At 39.7% G+C, this 22700-nt stretch overlaps 1 protein-coding gene across 3 annotated transcripts in view; it reads left to right on the top strand.

Annotated features, from left to right (window-relative positions):
* Positions 1-18949, top strand: part of LOC104219576 (protease Do-like 2, chloroplastic) — a 30358-nt gene extending 11409 nt beyond the window's left edge. For all 3 annotated transcript variants that reach the window (XM_009770274.2, XM_009770275.2, XM_009770273.2), the window contains 8 exons: positions 15852-15955; positions 16899-16986; positions 17082-17167; positions 17288-17309; positions 17442-17513; positions 17811-17861; positions 18061-18121; positions 18201-18949. In XM_009770274.2, coding sequence (XP_009768576.1) covers positions 15852-15955; positions 16899-16986; positions 17082-17167; positions 17288-17309; positions 17442-17513; positions 17811-17861; positions 18061-18121; positions 18201-18448 — 732 coding nt within the window. In that variant the 3' untranslated portion in view covers positions 18449-18949. The remainder of the gene's footprint in view (positions 1-15851; positions 15956-16898; positions 16987-17081; positions 17168-17287; positions 17310-17441; positions 17514-17810; positions 17862-18060; positions 18122-18200) is intronic.
* Positions 18950-22700: the final 3751 nt, after the last annotated feature.

Below are 22700 nucleotides of genomic sequence, written 5' to 3'. Positions count from 1 at the left end.
TCCACTAAGGACGTGTTCCCAAATAGAGCATAATGAAAATGGTAGATTCAGAATGCCGAACCCAACTAGTTTGGGATTTAGGTGTAATTCATTGATTGAATATGGACTAGGGACTCAAGTCATAGTTGTCACACCTCCTTTTTCCTACCCCGTAAGGATATAAGGGAGTTTTTTCAATTAAAGGACAATCGAAACGAGATTTGTTTAATTAATTCAGAGTCGCCACTTGGGAGATTTATGGTGTCCCAAGTCACCGGTCGAATCCCGAATCGAGGAAAAGATTGACTCTGTTTAACAGTCCGCGAACCAGAAATCCGGATAAGGAATTCTGTTAACCCGGGAGAAGGTGTTAGGCATTCCCGAGTTCCGTGGTTCTAGCACGGTCACTCAACTGTTATATTCGGCTTATTTATCTGATTTTTAACAATTAAGAACTTATATGCAAATTTTAACTTTGAACCGCTTTTATCAATTTTATTATTATTGTTATTATTTTACGGAGAATTGCAACGTTGTGAAAACGTATCTCGAACCACGTCACAGTCAATGCACCTGTGGTTATCGACACATTTCGACTCCGTTGAGATTTGGATTTGGGTCACATGAATGCACACCCGTATTTAAGAAAATAATTTATTAAAGACACGCCTAAAGCGACTAGCGTATTGTTGTTTTGGGAAAGGCCGTAAAATTTTGCTAAACGGCCCCGTCCCGAAATCTAAGCAGTTTCATCAAAACACATATAGAGGGCCCCGCAGCCAGCGTATTCTTGTTTGGCGAGGCACGACTCATTAGTTAATTTTTTTTTTTTTTTTTTAAAAAAGAATTTGCAACGTCATGGAAATGCATCTCGAACCACGTTACAACCAGTGTACACGTGGTCGTCGGCACATTTCGACTCTGTCGAGATTTGGATTTGGGTTGCATAAATGCACACCCGAGTTTTAGGAAGGTAAGATTAATTAAGGCGCGTCCTAAAGAGACTATCGTATCGTTATTTTGGGAGGAGGCCGTGAAAATTTACTAGACGGCCAACTCCAAAGTCTTTCCGGTTATTGAGTCCTTTTATTGAGGGCCCCGCAATTTGTGATTTACTGTGGCGAGGCACGCCTCCTTTATTTTAAGGATATCCTAAAGTGACTACATTTCTATTTAAATTAGCCTCTAAAATAAAATAAAAATCCTAATTAATTACGAGCTTAAAAAAAAAAAAGAAAACGTAACATACTAATTGCTAGATTAAGACAAATATTAACGGAAAGGAATTTTACTTAAAAAAAGAAAAAAAAAATTCGAAATTGTAAATAAAATACGAAATTCGCCAACTAATATTCAAAAGAAATCAATTATAGCTAGATTAAAAGCTCGCATTGTTATAAAAAAAAACTATTGAAATTAATTATTCACAACCACTTGAAACTAGATTTAACCATAATTACTAATGCTTATTAGAAAGTTTATTAAACTTAAACGTTGACTCATCTTGCTCAAGCTCGCATCTAATGGATTAATGTTCTTAGCCTTGCTACGTTGAATCACACATTAAAAGCATCAAGCCTGCTGATTCTACGAAATTATTGGCCTAATATTTGCGGATCTTTGTTACTAACAAGATTCAAAGATTAAAAAAAACTCAAATTGCTTCTATTCCAATATTTGCAAATTCAAATCTAGATTTTACTAACCCTTTCCCCCAAAATTAAATCGATTTCCCATATTGACTATTTACCAATTTGATTTGAATGCGATCTCAAACTAAAAAATTAACAAAGCCGAAACTAATACTTATGGTGTTCATACCGACACCCATCTAATAGTTCCGCAATTTAACGCTACCATTCATATAACATGAAACACATAATGAATATCTAACCAAAAATACGAATATTCTATAATTAGAAGCATAAATCTTCTGGCCATTTCATTTCAGCTTCAATGCATATGTCAAAATGATTCAGAGTAGTGTACCTGATATTTGAATACAAGGAAAGGAAGAATAGGATCAGCAGCAGTAGGAATAACGCAGCAACAACAAACAACCAGTAGCAGTAATGCAATAGTCCAGAAACAGAGTTTGAAAACCGGTGGAGCAGTAACCAAAAAATCAACCAGACTTCGGAAAAACGAAGCGAAGACCCAGAAATCCCAATAACTCTCAAAAGACAGGACATTAATCCATTAGATATCGAGAAAGGACATCACCCGAGTTTCAGAAATCCCAATAACTCTCAAGGCTAAGAACATTAATCCATTAGATGTGAGCTTGAGCAAGATGAGTCAACGTTTAAGTTTAATAAACTTTCTAATAAGCTTTAGTAATTATGATTAAATATAGTTTCAAGTGGTTGTGAATAATTAATTCTAATAGTTTTTTTTTATAACAATGCGAGCTTTTAATCTAGCTATAATTGATTTCTTTTGAATATTAGTTGGCAAATTTCGTATTTTATTTACAATTTCGAATTTTTTTTCTTTTTTTAGTAAAATTCCTTTCCATTAATATTTGTCTTAATCTAGCAATTAGTATGTTACGTTTTCTTATTTTTTTTTTAAGCTCGTAATTAATTAGGTTTTTTATTTTATTTTAGAGGCTAATTTAAATAGAAATGTATTCACTTTAGGATATCCTTAAAATAAAGGAGGCGTGCCTCGCCACAGTAAATCACAAATTGCGGGGCCCTCAATAAAAGGACTCAATAACCGGATAGACTTTGGAGTTGGCCGTCTAGTAAATTTTCAGGGCCTCCTCCCAAAACAACGATACGATAGTCTCTTTAGGACGCGCCTTAATTAATCTTACCTTCCTAAAACTCGGGTGTGCATTTATGCAACCCAAATCCAAATCTCGACAGAGTCGAAATGTGCCGACGACCACGTGTACACTGGTTGTAAACGTGGTTCGAGATGCATTTTCATGACGTTGCAAATTTAAATGCACACCATGTTATATTCGGCTTATTTATCTGATTTTTAAAAAAATTTAACTAATGAGACGTGCCTCGCCAAACAAGAATACGCTGGCTGCGGGGCCCTCTATATGTGTTTTGATGAAACTGCTTAGATTTCGGGACGGGGCCGTTTAGCAAAATTTTACGGCCTTTCCCAAAACAACAATACGCTAGTCGCTTTAGGCGCGTCTCTAATAAATTATTTTCTTAAATACGGGTGTGCATTCATGTGACCCAAATTCAAATCTCAACGGAGTCGAAATGTGTCGATAACCACGGGTGCATTGACTGTGACGTGGTTCGAGATACGTTTTCACAACGTTGCAATTCTCCGTAAAATAATAACAATAATAATAAAATTGATAAAAACGGTTCAAAGTTAAAATTTGCATATAAGTTCTTAATTGTTAAAAATCAGATAAATAAGCCGAATATAACAGTTGAGCGACCGTGCTAGAACCACGGAACTCGGGAATGCCTAACACCTTCTCCCGGGTTAACAGAATTCCTTATCCGGATTTCTGGTTCGCGGACTGTTAAACAGAGTCAATCTTTTCCTCGATTCGGGATTCGACCGGTGACTTGGGACACCATAAATCTCCCAAGTGGCGACTCTGAATTAATTAAACAAATCCCGTTTCGATTGTCCTTTAATTGGAAAAAATCCCTTATACCCTTACGGGGTAGGAAAAAGGAGGTGTGACAGCTCTGGCGACTCTGCTGGGGATGGTTTTTCTTTTCTCCTCCTTCCCCGCTCTGTGTTGTTCGACCATTGTGGAACTTGGTCGAGAATCTGTCGGAGTTGTTCCTGTATCTCGCAAATCTGCTGGTGATCCTCTTGGAATTTGATCCATAACTTTTCAACTATTGTTCTTTCTGTTTTTCTCTAACTCCCCTGGAAATTTGGTCCTCTTGGGCTCTAGACCCATTCATTATTTGGTCTTGCGACCAACTTCTTTTGCTTTGTCGCCTTATCTTTGGCTTGTCCTATTCGCATTTTGTTTTGCACCATTTTGGCAACTGGTAGTAAGCTCTGAAAATCCCTTTCAAAAACAAACTGCTGGGGAGGTAAAGTCTTTTAAAGCAAGAAATGAAAAAGTGATGATTTCAAAAATAGAAAAAGAAGAAGTCTTTCTGAACAAATGCTGGGGAAAAAGAAAGAAAATAACTTATCTGAAAGATATAACCGATCCCAACGATCATGTCGTGCATTCCGGATTAATCAACCCAATCTATTTGTGTCAATCAATCTTTCGGACAGCCTTATCCTGTCGGGGATAAATAAAACACTCAACTCTTTGCCAACCGCGGATCCTTCTTGCCAATCTTGCCTTGTCGCCTCATAGTGCCCTTCGAGGGGTTTTCACTAATAAGACTCTCTCATTTCTCTCAACTCCCGTCGCCTTATGGTGCCTGTGAAGGTTTTCACCGATAAGACTCTCTCATTTTATTTCTCTCAACTTTCGTCGCCTTATGGTGCCTGTGAAGGTTTTCACCGATAAGACTCTCTCATTTTATTTTATTTTTCAGCTGGGGATTGGAGTGCTGCCGATATGACTCTCTCTGCTGGGGATTCTTTTCGGCTATCAATTCATTTCCAGTTTATGGTCCTCTTCTCTGCTGGGGATCGGGGGTTATCCCCGACTTCCGTTTGCATGACTTTGCACTTCTCGGATACTGATCGGGAGGTCTTTTTTGGACATCAATATGGGTTTTCGTGTTTGGCTGAAAGGAAAAGGGGTATCAAAAGGCTCGAAATACTTTTGATGGGTAAAATATTACAACTCTTGGAATCAAACTTTCTTTTCAAAATTACAAACACAACTTGTGCCCCAGTTTTTCTTGCTTGGGGATTTTTATTTTTTGTTACACTATGACCGAGCTGTGAGGCGCCTACGTATCCTTCTTTGAGGAATCATGTCAAACGTAGTTCCCAATTCCTTTGTTTTTCTTGTGATTTTCTTTTGTCTTTATTATCATTATTTTTCTCTTTTTCTTTTTCTTTTATTTTAATTACTGATTCCAAAAGAGGGATATGAAAGAATGAATAAGGCTCAAAAGGGGAAGCAAAAGTTAAAGTGTTTGGATATAAGAAAGAATTGCCTCCGTCATTTCATTCTCCGATAAATGCCAACCACAAACAACAATTACAATCAAAAGAAATCATATATAATATCTCTTAACTGCGTCAGAATTGATAGCCATGTCGACGCATTTCCCGTCGATATCTGTTAAACATAACGCGCCATTGGACAACACTCTGGTTATAATGAACGGTCCTTGCCAATTCGGGGCAAACTTGCCTTTCGCTTCGGCCTGATGTGGCAGGATTCGTTTCAACACCTGCTGCCCCACCTCAAATTTTCTGGGGCGCACCTTCTTGTTGTAGGCTCTCGCCATCCTCTTTTGATATAACTGGCCATGACACACAGCTGCCAATCTCTTTTCATCAATCAAGTTTAACTGTTCCAAACGGGTTTTGACCCACTCGTCATCATCAATCTCAGCCTCAGCGACAATTCGAAGGGATGGAATTTTAACTTTTGTCGGTATTACTGCTTCAGTTCCATATACCAACAAATAAGGGGTTGCACCTACTGAAGTCCGGACAGTGGTGCGATAACCCAACAATGCAAATGGTAATTTTTCATGCCATTGTCTGGACCCTTCTACCATCTTCCTCAGTATCTTCTTGATGTTCTTGTTGGCTGCTTCAACTGCTCCATTCGCCTTGGGACGATATGGGGTGGAATTGCGGTGTGCAATCTTTAAACTGTTGACATACCTCTTTCATCAAATTGCTGTTAAGATTAGCACCATTATCCGTGATGATCACTTTTGGGATCCCAAATCTACAGATGATATGGGAGTGAACAAAATCCACCACTGCCTTCTTGGTTACCGACTTGAAAGTTTTAGCTTCAACCCACTTAGTGAAATAGTCGATGGTCACCAGAATGAATCTATGACCGTTGGTAGCTGCCGGCTCAATAGGTCCAATGACATCCATGCCCCATGCAACAAATGGCCATGGCGCTGACATTGTATGCAATTCTGTCGGCGGAGAATGAATCAAATCTCCGTGTATCTGACATTGATGGCATTTCCGCACGAAACTGATACAATCACGCTCCATAGTGAGCCAATAATACCCTGCTCGAAGAATCTTCTTTGCCAATACATATCCGCTCATATGTGGCCCACAAACTCCAGCATGTACCTCTGTCATAACCGTCGTGGCTTGACTGGCATCTATACATCTCAGCAATCCCAAATCTGGGGTTCTTTTGTACAACACTCCTCCACTAAGGAAGAATCCATTTGACAATCGCCGAATGACTCTTTTGATCTCCGGTGGCCTGCTCCGGGTATATCCCCATCCTGAGGTACTCCTTGACGTCATAAAACCATGGCTCGCCATCCACTTCTTCCTCTATCATGTTGCAATAAGCATGCTGATCACGAACCTGGATGTACAACGGGTCAACATGAATTTTGTCTGGGTGATGCAACATCGATGCTAAAGTGGCCAATGCATCGGCAACCTCATTGTGAACTCTCGGGATGTGTCTGAACTCCACTGATCGAAATCGCTTGCTCAGACGTGCAAACATTGTCGATATGGTATGAGCTTCAAATCCCGTGTTTCCCATTCACCCTGAATCTGATGCACCAGGAGGTCCGAGTCTCCCAAGACCAAAACGTCCTGGACATCCATGTCTGCAGCTAATCGCAGACCCAAAATGCATGCCTCATACTCAGCCATGTTATTGGTACAATAGAAACGCAGCTGAGCTGTAACAGGATAATGACGTCCTGTTTCAGAAATAAGTACCGCTCCTATTCCAACACCCTTCGCATTTGCGGCTCCATCAAAGAAAAGCTTCCAACCTGGTTCCTCAGGTAATTCCAACTCATCTATATGCATTACTTCCTCGTCAGGAAAATACGTCCTCAACGGCTCGTATTCTTCGTCAACAGGATTCTCAGCCAAGTGATCTACCAGCGCTTGGGCCTTCATGGCTGTCCTCGTCACATAGACGATGTCAAACTCCGTGAGTAATATTTGCCATTTCGCTAACCTTCCTGTGGGCATAGGCTTCTGAAAAATATACTTTAGCGGATCCAAGCGGGAAATGAGATAGGGCAAATAATGCTTCAATTTCTGGGCCACCCAAGTTAGGGCGCAACATGTCTTCTCGAGTTGAGTGTACTTAACCTCATATACTGTAAACTTCTTGCTGAGATAATAGATGGCTTGCTCCTTTCTTCCTGTAATGTCGTGTTGCCCCAACACGCAGCCAAACGAATTCTCCAAAACCGTTAGATAAAGAATTAACGGTCTCCCTGGCTCAGGTGGAACCAATACAGGTGGATTTGATAAATATCCTTTGATCTGGTCAAATGCCTCCTGGCATTCTGCCGTCCATTCTACCGCGGCATCCTTCTTCAATAGCCGAAAGATGGGTTCACAGGTTGCTGTGAGTTGTGCAATAAATCTGCTGATGTAATTCAACCTTCCCAACAGACTCATTACTGCTGTCTTGTTCTTCGGCGGTGGCAAATCTTGGATAGATTTGATCTTTGACGGGTCCAGTTCAATACCTCGCCGACTGACGATGAATCACAACAACTTTCCAGATGGAACACCAAATGCACATTTGGCCGGGTTGAGCTTAATATCATACCTTCGAAGCCTTTGGAAAAACTTCCTTAAGTCTGCTACGTGGTCTTCCTGATGTTTGGACTTTATGATCACATCATCCACGTACACCTCAATCTCTTTGTGGATCATGTCATGAAACACAGTGGTCATTGCTCTCATGTACGTTGCCCCAGCATTCTTCAAACCAAATGGCATTACCCGGTAGCAATAAGTCCCCCATGGCGTGATGAATGCCGTCTTTTCCGCATCTTCTTCATCCATCAGAATCTGATGATACCCAGCATAGCAATCTACAAAAGATCCAATCTCACGTCTGGCGCAATTGTCGATCAAGATATGAATGTTGGGTAAAGGAAAGTTGTCCTTTGGGCTTGCCCTGTTCAGATTGCGGTAATCGACACACACCCTGATCTTCCCATCTTTCTTTGGCACCGACACCACATTAGCCAACCAATCAGGATATCGAGTGACACGAATAACCTTTGCTTGCAGCTGCTTGGTTACTTCCTCTTTAATCTTCACACTCATATCCGTTTTGAACTTCCTCAATTTCTGCTTGACGGGAGGGCATGCCGGGTCAGTGGGCAATTTATGAACCACTAAATCTGTGCTTAACCCCGGCATGTCATCATATGACCATGCAAAAACATCTTTGAACTCAATAAGTGTTTTGATCAATTCCTCCCTGATATTTGGTGCAATGTGGATGCTTATTTTAGTTTCTCTGATATCGTCGGCATCCCCTAAATTGATGGCTTCTGTGTCATTTAAGTTGGGCTTGGATTTTTCTTCAAACTGGCTTAACTCCCTGTTTATCTCCTCGAAGGCTTCATCCTCATCGTATTCCGATTCATTATCATAATCGACCTCTTGTATAGTCAGTTCGGAATCAGATTGATCTTTTAGACTAGGTTGAAGATCCGTTGTGTATGCCATGTCGTTAAGACCAGTATGAAAAGAACTGTTCAGGAAAAAAGAAAAGAAAGAAACAAGAATTAAAATAAAAAATAAAATAAGGAATGAAGAAGAAACTTTTCATTTTATTGAATTATAGGATAACAAGGTTTCACATTTTGTTGAACAATAATAGAAATAAAAAGGAATCTGGATTACAACCCTGGAATAATCCAGAAAACAGAAAAGGAAAATCAGAGCCAACTACCAGGACTCCCTCCAAGTAGGAAGGGGAGTAGCTGTCCAGTTGTTGACATTGGCTCTAGGCCCCACAAATTGTATGTCTGCCTTACTGGAACCCTCTCCGGCTTCTATTGTGTTGACCTCAGCGAACATTCTTTCAAAGCCCTCATTCAAATCTCCATCTGGCCCGATCAAGGGTCCAAGAACTTCCGGGACTGGCAACTTTCTGCACCCTGCTTTGACAAATGATCTGGACAGGCGTGGGATTGGCTTAGAAAGGACCCAGACTCTTTTCTTCAATTTGCGGGCCCGCTTTACATCCGCTGCGGTAGGCTTGAATCCCAACCCAAAAGTATCCAAGTTCTTAGGCAAGGAAACTGGCTAGATCATTCCCTGCAGATCAATCTCCAGACCTTTCCTTGGTACAAACCCGCTGTTCAACATCTCTGAGGCTATCATGAAGGTTGCGGCTGTGATTCTGGGAAGTGGAAGGCTCCCACCCTCAGGAATTTTGTCTACTGAGATTGTGTCAAAAACCTGATAAACCCATGGGCCCTTGTCATCGTCGGTTTCTATGAAGGGCACAATAGCATCACTGGCGGCATGGGTGCTGTCATCCCCGTGTACCACAATCTCTTGTCTATCCCATTCAAATTTGACCATTTGATGCAGTGTAGAAGGCACTGCTTTAGCTGCATGGATCCAGGGTCGTCCCAACAAAAGATTGTACGACACCGTCACATCTATCACTTGAAATTCCATGGTGAACTCGACTGGACCAATGGTTAATTCCAGTACGATATCACCCACTGTGTCAGTACCGCCCCCATCAAAACCTCGGACGCAGACGCTGTTCTTGTGGATCCTATCATCAACAACCTTTAGTTTGTTCAGAGTGGCCAAAGGACAGATATTGGCACTTGACCCATTATCAATTAGTGCTCGAGTGACCACCGATTCTTTGCATTTTACCGTCAGGTAGAGTGCTCTGTTGTGTTCAGTACCCTCTACCGGTAACTCATCGTCAGAGAATGTTACTCGGTTTACTTCGAAGATTTTGTGCACTATTTTCTCCAAATGGTTCACTAAGAGCTTGTCCGGGACATGAGCTTCGTTCAGAATCTTCATTAAGGCCTGACAATGATCGTTTGAATGGATCAATAAGGATAGCAAAGAAATCTGGGCTGGGGTCTTTCTCAACTGCTCTATAATTGAGTAATCCTGTGCCTTCATCTTTTTCAAGAACTCCTCTGCTTCTTCCTCCGTCACTGACTTCTTGATTGTTACAGGATTGGCCCTTCTCAATTCTGCGGGAACAAAACACCTTCCCGAACGAGTTAACCCTTGAGCCTCACATACTTCTTCCACAACCTTCTTCCCCTTATGCATCACTGTCACTTGACTGTAGCTCCACGGCATAGCTTTCTCACTTGTTACCGGCAACTGCATGACTGGCCTGATAATAACTGGTTCCACGTGGACCCCCTTCACCATCAACACTGGTCTGCTTGATACTCCTTGCAGCACTGCCTTGGCTGGCTCTGGCTTCTTCGCAGCAACAGACGAATCTTTCCCCATTACCACAAATGGCTTATCATCTGCCTTTCCCAACTGTACCACTGCCTTTCCACTGGTCGAATTTTCGTTCGGACTGGCACGAATCATCATTACCGTTTGTGAGGGTGTTTTAAGTTTCCCTCCTTCGTGCACTAGTTCGATCATGTGGGCCTCATGGTGCACCAGTAACGAGTTTTCATTGATGTTGGGTGCCTCTTGTGCCTGAACCTCGATCCTATTTGTGTCAATAAGATCTTGTATGGCAGTCTTTAACTTCCAACACTTCTCAGTATCATGCCCGGGAGCCCTCGAACAATATTCACAGCTTACTGAGTGGTCCTGATTTCTGGGAAGGGGATTTGGCAATTTGGGTTCAACAGGATTTAATAAGCCTATCTGTCTCAACTTGTGGAACAGAGTAGTATAGGTTTCTCCCAACGGAGTGAATGTTCTCGGCTTCTGCATCCTTTCATTCCTGAAAGCCTGATTTCCATGGAAGCTTGGCCTTGGAGGATTCCTGTATGCTCTCGGTGGTGGATATGTGTTTTGTGGAGGTGGATATGTATGTTGGGGAGCCGGCGCACGCCATTGCGGACGAGCCGGAGGCTGGGTGTAAGTTTGGGCATGATGGACGGAGAAATAGGGTTGTGGAGGGTTGTATGGATTGTGCGGATAATTTGGGTAATGGGGTCTGGTTTGATAGCGAGGGGCTGGACCTCTTGATCTGGACCAAGTACCTGCTTCGACTGTTGCGACCTCCTCTCTCTTCTTTTTCCCGAGCGCACCTCCCGTGCCGCTTTGGATAGCCTGAGTTGTGGCCTTGATCGCCGAATAACTCATTATCTTGTTGGACCTGAGTCCCTCTTCAACCATGCCGCCCATTTTTACTACTTCATTGAAAGATTTACCAACCGACGTCACCAGGTGACCAAAGTAGGTTGGCTCCAACGTTTGTAAGAAGTAGTCCACCATTTCACCTTCCCTCATTGGCGGATCGACTCTTGCTGCTTGTTCTCTCCAACGGAATCCAAATTCCCTGAAGCTCTCTTCGGGCTTTTTCTCAAGTTTTAACAGTGTGAGACGGTCGGGGACGATCTCGAGGTTATACTGGAAATGACCTGCAAATACTTGTGCTAGATCGTCCCAAGTATACCACCTGCTGGGATCCTGCCTCGTGTACCATTCCAATGCGGACCCACTTAAACTTTGACCGAAATAAGCAATCAGCAACTCATCCTTTCCCCCTGCCCCTCTCATCTTACTACAGAAACCTCGTAGATGCGCCATGGGATCACCATGCCCCTCATATAGATCAAACTTTGGCATTTTAAAATCGGCCGGCAATTGAACATCGGGGAAGGGACACAGATCTTTGTAGGCCACACTAACTTGGCTGCCCAATCCATGCATATTCCTGAAGGATTGCTACAGGCTTTTCACTTTACGGAGCACTTCATCCTGCTCCGGATTCTTAGCTGGCCTCTCAGTTTCTGTAGGGAACTGAAGGTGAGGGGTGTAAGTGTATGGCTCAGGTGGTTTGAAGGTGAGTTCAGGAGGATAGTATTGATTGTCTTGAACCTGAAACACTGGTTCATCAGGTGATTTTTGCAATGTGGCGGGTGGAGGTGCCACGAAAACAGGAATAGCTGGTGGAGGAGGGTTTTGTTTGGGTGGTGAAGCTTGGGGATTATAAGAAGTTCCCCCCTGAGGAGTCGTTTGGTAGAGTGTATAAGAATAATGTTGAATATGGTGTATTAGTAATGCTGGTATTAGTTATGCTTGCATTAGTTATGCTAGTATTAGTTATCCATTGTTTGGTTTGATGTATTAAAGCACTGCACAATTTCTAAAAGAATTGCTTGTTTACAAAAATACCCTCAATACCAGTCCATCACTTTAAAACTTTTTAAAAGAAACATATGTTGAGAAATATTTTTATACGAAAAAGTTTAAAAAAATTAATTTGTCTGCCTATATTGTAATATAGAACTAAATATTTATTTATAAAAAAGGAAATATGCTAAGTATTTATTTATTTACTAGAGATATAATTTTATTTCTCACTATTTGAATTATTTTAAACTTGCATTAATATAATAACTAGCATATTTTAATCCAGCATAAATTTTGAAGGACAATTTTGTCTTTAACTAAGCTAATGCATGCATTAAAACCCATTGCATTGCTAATACCATGGTTTTCTATGCATTAATTATGCATAGGATAATACCAAATAGGATGTATAACTAATGCTTGCATAACTAATGCATAAGTTCAAAATGTCTATCAAACAAGGTATTATTAATACACAAAGCTAATACAAGCATTATTTTATCTAATACATCCTACCAAACGACCCCTGATAGTATTGGGCAATGGGGAAGCTCGCTGATGGACCAGTGGAAGGGTGTTCCGGAGTCCGAGCTGGTGAAAGGGTAGGAGTAGGGGAAGTATTGGTGGTGTTTGTCCCTTAGCCCAGGCTAGGTGCATCCCAGCAATCTCTTGTCTCAACCTGTCTACTTCCTCCTTCATCATTTGCATCTCCGACTTTTCCTCCTCAACACTTTTGTCCGAACCAGACATACTTTCCGGAATGGGCCCTTTTGATCTTGTGTGGTAATGGTAATCTGCCAGACCGTTCTAACGAGCTAACTGTTTTGAAATCTCTTTCTCTGGAGTTGGAACAGAAACAAAGTAGAAGAGAAGTCAGCAGCAGCAATGCAACAGTGGCAGCAGGTAGCACAACAATCCAGTTAAAATTCCCCAGCAATACCAACAACAACACAAACAGACTCAACCAAGCGTGTATTAAACCCAAAACTGAACTCGTAGACCAACTGAACCAATTAAGCAATCAAAAGGAATCAGATTCACAGTCCAAAATTCGAGTTACTCCTATAGATGCAATGAAACAGTATCTTTCTTTTTTGTTTTCTCTTTTCAACTCTCAAGCCCTCTCTTAAGATTTTCAGAATAATCTCCCTCCAATTCTCCCCTCCTCCCAAAATCAGTCCCTCAATCCCTTTGGTTCCCCATTACCAAATTAATTAATATCCCACTAACAAAACACTAACACTAAACTATTATTCTAACTGTTTCATTCCTAAATCACCCCTGAAACCCTACTGTTATCACTTCATTACCCTAAACTTTACAAGTCTGAAGTTACATTTGTAAGTTCAAACCTGAAACTCATTTGGTTAAACACCTAAATAACTACAGCTATATCCAATTCACAATCCTATTTAGACACAGATTTAGGGCAGAAGAACAGAAGAAAATCGAAATGGTATTAATCAGGGCAATGAGATAAACGAGTAATCTGGTTAAAACAAACAAGACTGAAAATAACATGTTCAATTCATTACACATTTAATCACAGAAGACAAAAAGAAAAATGGTAAACCCACTGGAAAAACAACCAAGAATTACTATCATGTTTTTCTCTAATTTTTCGAGAAATTATCGACAATTAATCAGAAAAACAAACATATGTGATTCGAGTATTATTTGACAGAAACAGTGAGTTGTAATACAACCAACTAATTGATAAAATTAATCACTTATACTATACAGTTCACAACATATACTTAATCAATGATCAGAAGAATTCGACCAAATAAAAGGTCTATTGGAGATGCGAAGATGAATTGAAAAAGCATGGAAAAAATCAATAAAACTAAACTAAACAGATACATAGATAGAAAAATCATAAATACAGAATAAAGAAAAAAGAAAAATACCTCAAAACCTCAAAACTATACGGACCCAGGCTCGAACTCGAATTTGGACATTTTTGAGGTCGAACAAACTTTAATCGAAGTATTCTCAACTGAGAATACCTCGATTAAGGTCTATTAGACCCCAACCCTTCCTTTAATCGGACAGACCCCAAGCTTTGGAATTTTAGGGTTCTGTTTTTTTCGGATTTAGGGTTTGAACATTTCTAGGCAGATTCTAAGGGAACCAGTGGTGGTTCAAGGGTGAGGGAGGTCTGGGGGTCATCTGGTACGAATTTGGGGTAGGTTTAGGTTTTGCTCGAATCTTCGATTGAAGATTCGAGAAGCTGTAGGGTGATTCGAGGTGAACAACCAACAGATCTGTAACGAGGGTGGTTAGGGGGTGCTGTGGTGTTAATTAGGGATTGGTTGGTTTGGATCTGAGTTTGGCTCGAATCTTCAAATGAAGATTCGAGAAGTTCCAGGAAGATTCGAGCTAAACGGTTACCAGATTTGGATCGAGGGTGGTCAGGTGGTCTTAGGGTGTTGGTTTGGTGACCGGCAACGTAGTTGCCCCCGGGTTTCAGGCGAGGGGGAGCTAGGGCGGCTAGGGTTTGGGGGGGGGGGCATCGTCTCAAAGACGATGATGAACAGGAAGACGAGGGAGCACCCTGGGTTAGGAGATTGAGTTTATATAGGGGAGGGGTGGTTTGATCTTGGCCGTTGGATCAACCACAATCCACGGCCTGGATTAATTCACTTAAAGGGGACGACACCGTTTGGTTTGAGTTGGGGAATGGGTTGTCCGGGGGTGAAGTGGATCGGGTCGTGTTGAGGCCTTGAGGCCGTTGGATCAAAAAAAATGGATGGCTCAGATTGATCATTTGAAACGGTGTCGTTTCAACTATGCAGGGGCTGAACTGGATCGTTCGATCCAGTTTGATCAACGACTCAGATTTGAGACGCCAATACGGCGTCGTTTGGATTAATTGCAGGTGGACTGGATTTGACCGGGTTTTTTGGAACGTTTGGGGCCTGATTTTTGGGTCTAAATTTCTGGCCCAGATCTGATTGGCCCTATATTTTTAACTCTTTTCATTTCTTCTTTTAATCAATTTAAACACAATTCATAATTAAATTGTAACAATCAAAAAATAAAACTACACAAATATTAATTAACACTTACAACAATTAGCACACAAATTAGGATCTTTAAAAAAAATCACACAATGACAACAAAATAGAATAAAATGCATATTTTTATGATTTTCCTTTTAGAGTCAATTAATTGTTTAATTCATTCCTAAATGCATAATTAAATCCTAAATATGTATGCAATATGTATATATATATATTTTTATTTTTCAATTAACTATAACAAAGTAAACATTTACGGACAAAAACACAAATAATTATCCACAAAATGCCACGCAAATCCTAAAAATTGTACACCAAGAAAATTTTATTTTATTTTTTGATTTCTTTTGGAGTAGTTTTCATGAAGCAAAAATCACGTGCTCACAATAGTTTGTACATTCTTTTTATTAATTGCTACTTTCACAACATCGAGTAACATGCACCATTGATGTGGTGCTGGAACTCAAGTGATTTCAAGACATGACACTTTAAGGTGTGAAAATGAGTTAGGCGACATGGATATTCTGTCGGTATCTGGATTCATGTCACCTGTCTATTTGATTTACTTGATTTTTCCCATTCTTATGGTGTTAAGTTAGTAGGAAATTTCGTTTGGATTTAATTGTTTCACAGGCATGTTATTTTGGTAATGTCACTAAGTTAAATGATACTTGGTGCATTTTTCAGGGCGACGTCATTGTTAGTTTTGATGGTGTTCATGTTGGGTCTGAAGGAACAGTGCCGTTTCGATCAAGTGAACGTATAGCTTTTCGCTATCTCATTAGTCAAAAGTAAAGTTCAATTACTTGCAAAGAAGTTAAATTTGCATTTAAGGACATTAGTATGTTTGACAAACATCTTTTTTATTTATTTATTATAAGTTTGACAAACATTATGCACTTAATGTTCAGTTTGAATGACAAACTCTGAGACTGGTTAGTTTATGTAATTACCAATTTTCAGGACACCACTTCCCTCTTTGTCTTTTCCACATAAGTTTCTGCCTAAGTTGTGCAGACTCTTCGTTTTTTGTGCCGCACCCGTCTCGACACGGGACGGGAGCGGAATACGTCCTGGATTCGATCAACTAACTTCGGATACTTGGACCTAAGTCCATCGACAAATTTGGAGGGAAATTGAGATTTTGATTTCTTAAAATTAAAAATAAAACAGATTTAGGACATGCGAAATGGCATACCTTCAATATTGTAGTACTTTTGTCTCATATTTGCTACTTCGTGTTCTAGAAAAACCAAGAATTCAAGGGGTCGTGTTCTGAGTTCGGACTTATAGCTCTATTTTTTATAATTTTGAATCTTTTAGCCGAATCCCTGCACCCGTATCCTTACCTGTATCCACACCCCCGAATCTTAAAATTTAGATTCTGCCGAATCCGACACTCGGATCCGTGCCCGTATCGGATGCCCGCACCCGAGTCCGAGCAACTTAGGTTTCTGCCCTTAAATTAAGTTTGCCAAAGCTAGCAGGGAATGCTTATCATTTTGTATACTGTGAGGGTTGAATAGTCTTTTTTATTTTTTCTCCCAGTGGATCCATTTCTATTTCCTTGATGACCTTGAAATGGATATCAGCCTAATGCTACTATTTCAATGAATCCTTGATATCAAACTCCAGAATTTCCCAATCTTCCATATCATTGTTGGTCCTGCATGTCGATTTATTAAGTATGCACTTGCTACTGTATATCTTACAAAACTGTTGTTTCCTTTTCAGATTCAGTGGTGATTCAGTTGAGCTTGGTATTATAAGAGCTGGAGAATTCATGAAAGTTCAAGCAGTTCTGAAGCCGCGTGTGCATTTGGTATAAAAGAAATGTTAGCTGACCCTCAGTCTTTTTGTTGACCAACACTTGAATCTCAGTTTAATTTATTTAGATATGTTTGCTCTCATCTGAAGGTTCCTTATCATATAGAAGGTGGTCAACCTTCATACATAATAGTTGCAGGCTTGGTCTTTACACCACTATCCGAACCACTAATAGAGTAAGATTTGCCAGAATTCTTCATATTGTTATATGGAGCTAGCAATCTGCTAGTTTTCTAGTACCTATTAGTATAAGAGTTCTCCCTCTGATAAAAAAACTTTCATACTTTATTTGGCAGGGAAGAAGAAGATAGCATTGGGGTGAGTCTTCACAAAATGATGATTGCTCACTATAATTAGAACTATTTTATTTTTCTTTTTGTTTCTTTGTTTTGATAAGTCAATGATTAGAAATACTTTGTTGTCGTGATTGTTTTCTTTTAATTTTATTAGCTGAAACTATTGACCAAGGCTCGATACTCTTTGGCCAAGTTCGAAGGGCAACAGATTGTTGTACTATCCCAGGTGTGTATGGAGTAAGTTTTGGCCTTTGTAAATTGATTTGCGGATATAGTGACTAGTAGATCCTTTCTCTTGTTCATTACTGGACATGAAAGTATCCTGGGCCATGGTGGGGGAACAGGAGCAGCGGACATAACCTAAGGGTGATGATTTAAGGTTAAATGGGTTTTAGCCTGCCATTATCACCCTTGGTGTTCGAGGCTACTTTATCACTTAACCCATTTTATCACCTCTAGATGATGCCGAGAGGTTAATTTACGTAAAATAATTCTATATTTTAATGGTTTATTTTGCTTGTAGGTCTTGGCGAATGAAGTAAATATTGGGTATGAGGATATGAGCAATGAGCAGGCAAGTTACTTATGTACATTTATTTTACAATCCTACCAGTTAAATTGTAATTGGTGTGAACATCAAATTTCAAATTAGTCACATATGCTTCTTCAATGAAGTGGATTCATATGCTGACCCCAACTAGCTTTGGAATGAGACATAGTCGTTGCTGTTGTATGCTTCTTCAGTGAAGTCTCAGTTTTCAATTTATTGGCAGGTCTTGAAGTTGAATGGCACCCGAATTAAAAACATTCACCATTTGGCTCATCTAGTGGATTGTAAGTGTTAATATATATACATAGTTTGAGTTCTCTTTCTCTTGAATTGGGGCAGTTACAGATTTGTCTGCTCGTGCAGCTTGCAAAGGCAAATATTTAGTGTTTGAATTTGAAGACAATTTTTTGGTCGTTCTGGAAAGGGAGGCAGCCCTAGACGCCTCAGCTAGTATTCTCAAAGACTATGGCATTCCAGCTGAAAGATCATCTGATCTTATGGGAGCATATGTTGATTCCATAGAGCAAAGTGAAGCAACCAATCAACAGAACTTTGGTGATAGTCCAGTTTCTAACATGGAATTTGGCTCTGAAGGGCTTCTTTGGGCTTGATCACATAGTCTATGAAGCCTGATCCTGATTCTCACTTGAAGCCAAGCCATTCTTTTAAAGTTTTCATGCCTAAGATGGTTATTTTGACAGTTAAAGATCTCTGTCACATTTGGTTACTTGAGGGGAAAGAAATCAGCTGACCAGGCAATCTGCATTGAGACTCTACACACGAGTGCTTTTCTTGGCTGCCTTCTGGATTTGTAGCAAGATTGCCAGCAAAGTGAATAATCAATTATGTAGCAAATGATACAATTGATGGATGCAAAAGAATTGTCCAGTTAGGAAATCAAGGTGCTGGTGGCTATTGCCTTTGAATGAAATGGAAGTGCATGGGCATTGCACATTTAGTATGCATCATTTCTAATGTTTATTTTTTCAGGTATAGGCTGTGACATCTCTTTTTAGGAAATTTTGAGAGTTGATGTGATTTGAGGTTTTCTAACCATTCACATTATATTCAATGTATGTAGCAATTAATAAAGGAGCTTCCAATTTAATTTAGTACTTCTGTTTTTTCTTTGGGATTTTTTCCTTCCTATACTAGTAATAAAACTTTATTACCAAATATGTGCATATTTTGTAAATTACCCGACATGTGCACTGTTTTTCTACAATTTTTATACCATTCATTAATTAGTAATTAATAGTAGCTGAATCTTCCTAATATGGCGCGCCAAAAATCAGGAAAAGAATATCCTAATTGATTTAGCGTCCTTCAGTTCAAATTTGAACGCAAATCCTTTATTTGATCTCTCCCAAATTTTTTTCGTAATTCAAAAAAAAAAAGACGAAAAGCTTCAACAAACTGAAATCAAATTGTAGAAATCAGTTCGTCGAGTTTCTTCCTCAATCCAGACATTAAAAAGGCGACCAGTTATTGTGAGCACGTGATTTTTGCTTCCACGACAACTACTCCAAAAGAAATCAAAAAATAAAACAAATTGTTTTTGTGTATAATGTTGAGAATTTGCGTGGCATTTTTTGATAGTTATTTGTAGTTTTTGTCTTTGATTGTTTGTTTTTATTAATTAAAAATACAAAAATTTGTTGCGTATAAATTTAGGATCTTATTCTACTATTAGGAATTAAATCGTATTTGGTTTTTAAATGATTGAAAATCACAAAAAAATATTATTTTGGTAATTTTGTCATTTTATTGTTTAATGGTGTGATTTTGTTTAATTAATGTTTGATCTTGTGTGAGTCAATTAATGTCTTTTTAATATAATTGTAGTTTTACAACTTATTTTAGGATTTTTGGTAGATTAGTATTTAGAAAAGGAATTAAAAGAAGAAAAGAAATGAGTTAAAATTGGACAAATCGGGATTGGGCCATTTAATTTGGACCCAAAATCAGGCCCAAAGCACTGTTTTTTGCCTGGTCCAGATAGGCCAATCTCAGAGACGTCCAAACGGCGTCGTTTTGATCACACTTGATCTGGGCCGTTGATCTCAGATTGATCAATGGCCAAGATCACGTCTCCATACCCGCGCCTTAACCCGACCCGTCTCACCCAGAGACCCACCGGTCTCACTTAACCCATACGACGTCGTTTCCATTAAGTTGATCAATCCAGGCCATTTATCTTGAATGATCTGACGGCCCAGATCAAATTTCCCCCTAACTATATAACCCCAATCCCTTACCCCACGCCCCCCTAAGCCAGACCCCCCATCTCTCATTCTCGTCTCTCTGAACTCAGAGACAGACTTCCCCATGAAACCCTAGCGCCGCCACCTTACCCCATCGCCTGAAACCCGGCGGCATCGATGCCACCGGTCACCAGATTAACACCCCTAAACCATCTGACCACCCCCGTTCCAAATATGTTACTCCCTTGTCTCAAATCTTCCCCCATCGTCTCGAATCTTCATTTGAAGATTCGAGCCAAACCTCAACTTATGCCAAACCACCCCAAATCCATACCAGTTACTCCCCTGACCTCCCTCGTGACCAAACCAAGCTTGGTTTGGTTCGAATCGAACCAGAAAAGCTCGAACCCCTAATCTGAGCCCCAAGAACCCTAGAAATCCAATAACCAGGAATTTGTCCAAATTAGCAGAGGTTTGGGGTCTAATAGACCTTAGTCGAAGTGTTCTCCGTTGAGAACACTTGATTAAGGACCATTCGACCCCAAAAGAGGTCCGAGTCAGAGTCCAAGACGGGGTCGTCTAACCTTCAATTTCTTAAGGTATTTTCTTTTCCTTGTCAGTTCCATGTTTTTGTCTGTTGATGTTTGTTTATGTGTTTAAATGTCAGTTTGAGTTGTTTTCAATTGTGTCGACTATTCTGTCCATCTCGCCCGGACCTTTTATTTGGTCGAATTTGCTTCTGCACGTTTGTTGCGTGTAATTACAGTTTGTGTAATCGAGTCGAATAGGCTCTGTCGATTAGTTAGGTTTTCATAAAATCACTGTGTCTATCAGTATGAAATCACCCCCGCGCCTGTTCGAGTTCGATTATTTGTTATCGATTGTATATATTGTAATATATAGTCTGTTAAATAAGTGTCGTCGATTAGTCTCGCAGTTTTGAATGTTAAAATAACCTGATGACAATTTGATTCATATTGCTTCAATTCTGATTGAGTCAATCTGTACCCTTTATCGATCAGTCTAGGGATTGTTTTAACTTATGAAATGGATTTAATTCACTGCTTTAAAACTGTTAGTGGAAGCCATGTGTGGTCAGATGCGTTTGAATTAATCAATTCATTTGTCCATGCTTGATTAGAATTAAATATTATTTGAACATCCACTAATGGTCTGCAGAGAATAACAGGCCTTTCAGACTTTAAAAAACTGAAAAGAGGTACATCCGAAAAGGGGTATAGAATGAGTGCTTTTTTTTTAAAAAAAAATAGAATAAGGAAGCATGGGGGGTCAGTTTTTAATTGGTTTTAACAGGCTGGAATGGAGGTCAGTTTGGGTTATAAAAGGGGAAGGGTTCAGGACATCCAGGGAGGGGGAAGAAAAGGGAGCTTTTGGAGAGCAAAAGAAAAATACTGTTTGACTTCTTTCTCTTCTTTGAATTTGTTTTCAATATCCCATTGGAAGTTTAGCTCCTATATCTCTTTTAAAAGACCAGAACATAGTTTCCTTTTTTAGAAGGAGAAACACTGTCCAGTACTAGAAGTTTGGAGTCATTGGACTCATTCGAACCATAGTAGCGAGTCATTCGATTTGTTTCTGTTTCATTTGAGTTTGGCTTGTGGGTGCTGGATTCATTTGTTGGGCATATTGGTTTGTTTGGAGTCATCTCTGCAATCTTATTTGGTTCTCGAAACCATTCTGAAATTTGGTTTGGCCCGCCTCTGCTGCTCGGATTTTCTGTCACTGATCTCGATCGATTCAGAGTGTTTCTTTTGGGTCATACTTCGATTTCCTAGGATTTTGTTGTGTTGCTGAACCTGTTGTTGCTGTGTATTTACACTACTGCTGCTGCACTGATCACTTCTCTTCTTCTTTTGCTTTCCAATATCAGGTACACAACTGATCCACTGGTTCAATGTAAGCTGAAATTTGAAGCATGAATGAAAAATGAAGAGTTGAAGTTGTTTTTGAATACCTTTTAGTTGTATATTGAACATTAAGCGGTATACATATAATAGTTCATGTCTTCTACTAGAATCACATAGATGTGGGCTATGTATAACTGAACAAATGTTTTGTAGTAGTTTAGTTGTAAACTTCCTCCCTTGTGCGCTTAGTTAAAATGGAGTGATGTTGTAGAAAACATATTCTGTTGTTTCAGTATTATTTGTTAAATAGTATATCTCAAACAAAAAAAACATGTTAGGCCTCTTAGACTATTTCTAAATATTTAATAGTTACCCCATGGAACAAAAGGCTTGTTTTGAAACTTATAGGAACATTGTTTAATTAGATAACACAGGTTCACATTTCAGCCCCTTTGTAAATGTCAAACATATGTAAAAATAAGTTAACTAGGCCCAATTGGAATAAGGATGGCCCAGGCCTAGTTTCACGCCATGCACATTGGGCCTGGGCCCATAACTGTCAAACAGACTGCTCTTACTACGTTCATTTTAGATTTAACGAATCATGTTCGAAACTTAACTATAATAACTCGTAAGTATGTAAATAAAGTAGGACCTTTTCTTCATTTATTTTAGAGACAAACGAAATAGAAAACATAGTCATTATAGGACTACCTTTAAAATAAAATGAGGCGCGCCTCGCCAAATAAAAAATGCAAATTGCGGGGCCCTCAATAATTGGTCATAATAAA

The sequence above is a fragment of the Nicotiana sylvestris genome, chromosome 6, assembly GCF_000393655.2.
Source record: "Nicotiana sylvestris chromosome 6, ASM39365v2, whole genome shotgun sequence".
NCBI classification, from domain to species: Eukaryota; Viridiplantae; Streptophyta; class Magnoliopsida; order Solanales; family Solanaceae; genus Nicotiana; species Nicotiana sylvestris.
The sequence above is the reverse complement of the archived record's forward strand: the minus strand, read 5'-3'. Positions and strand labels throughout refer to the sequence as shown.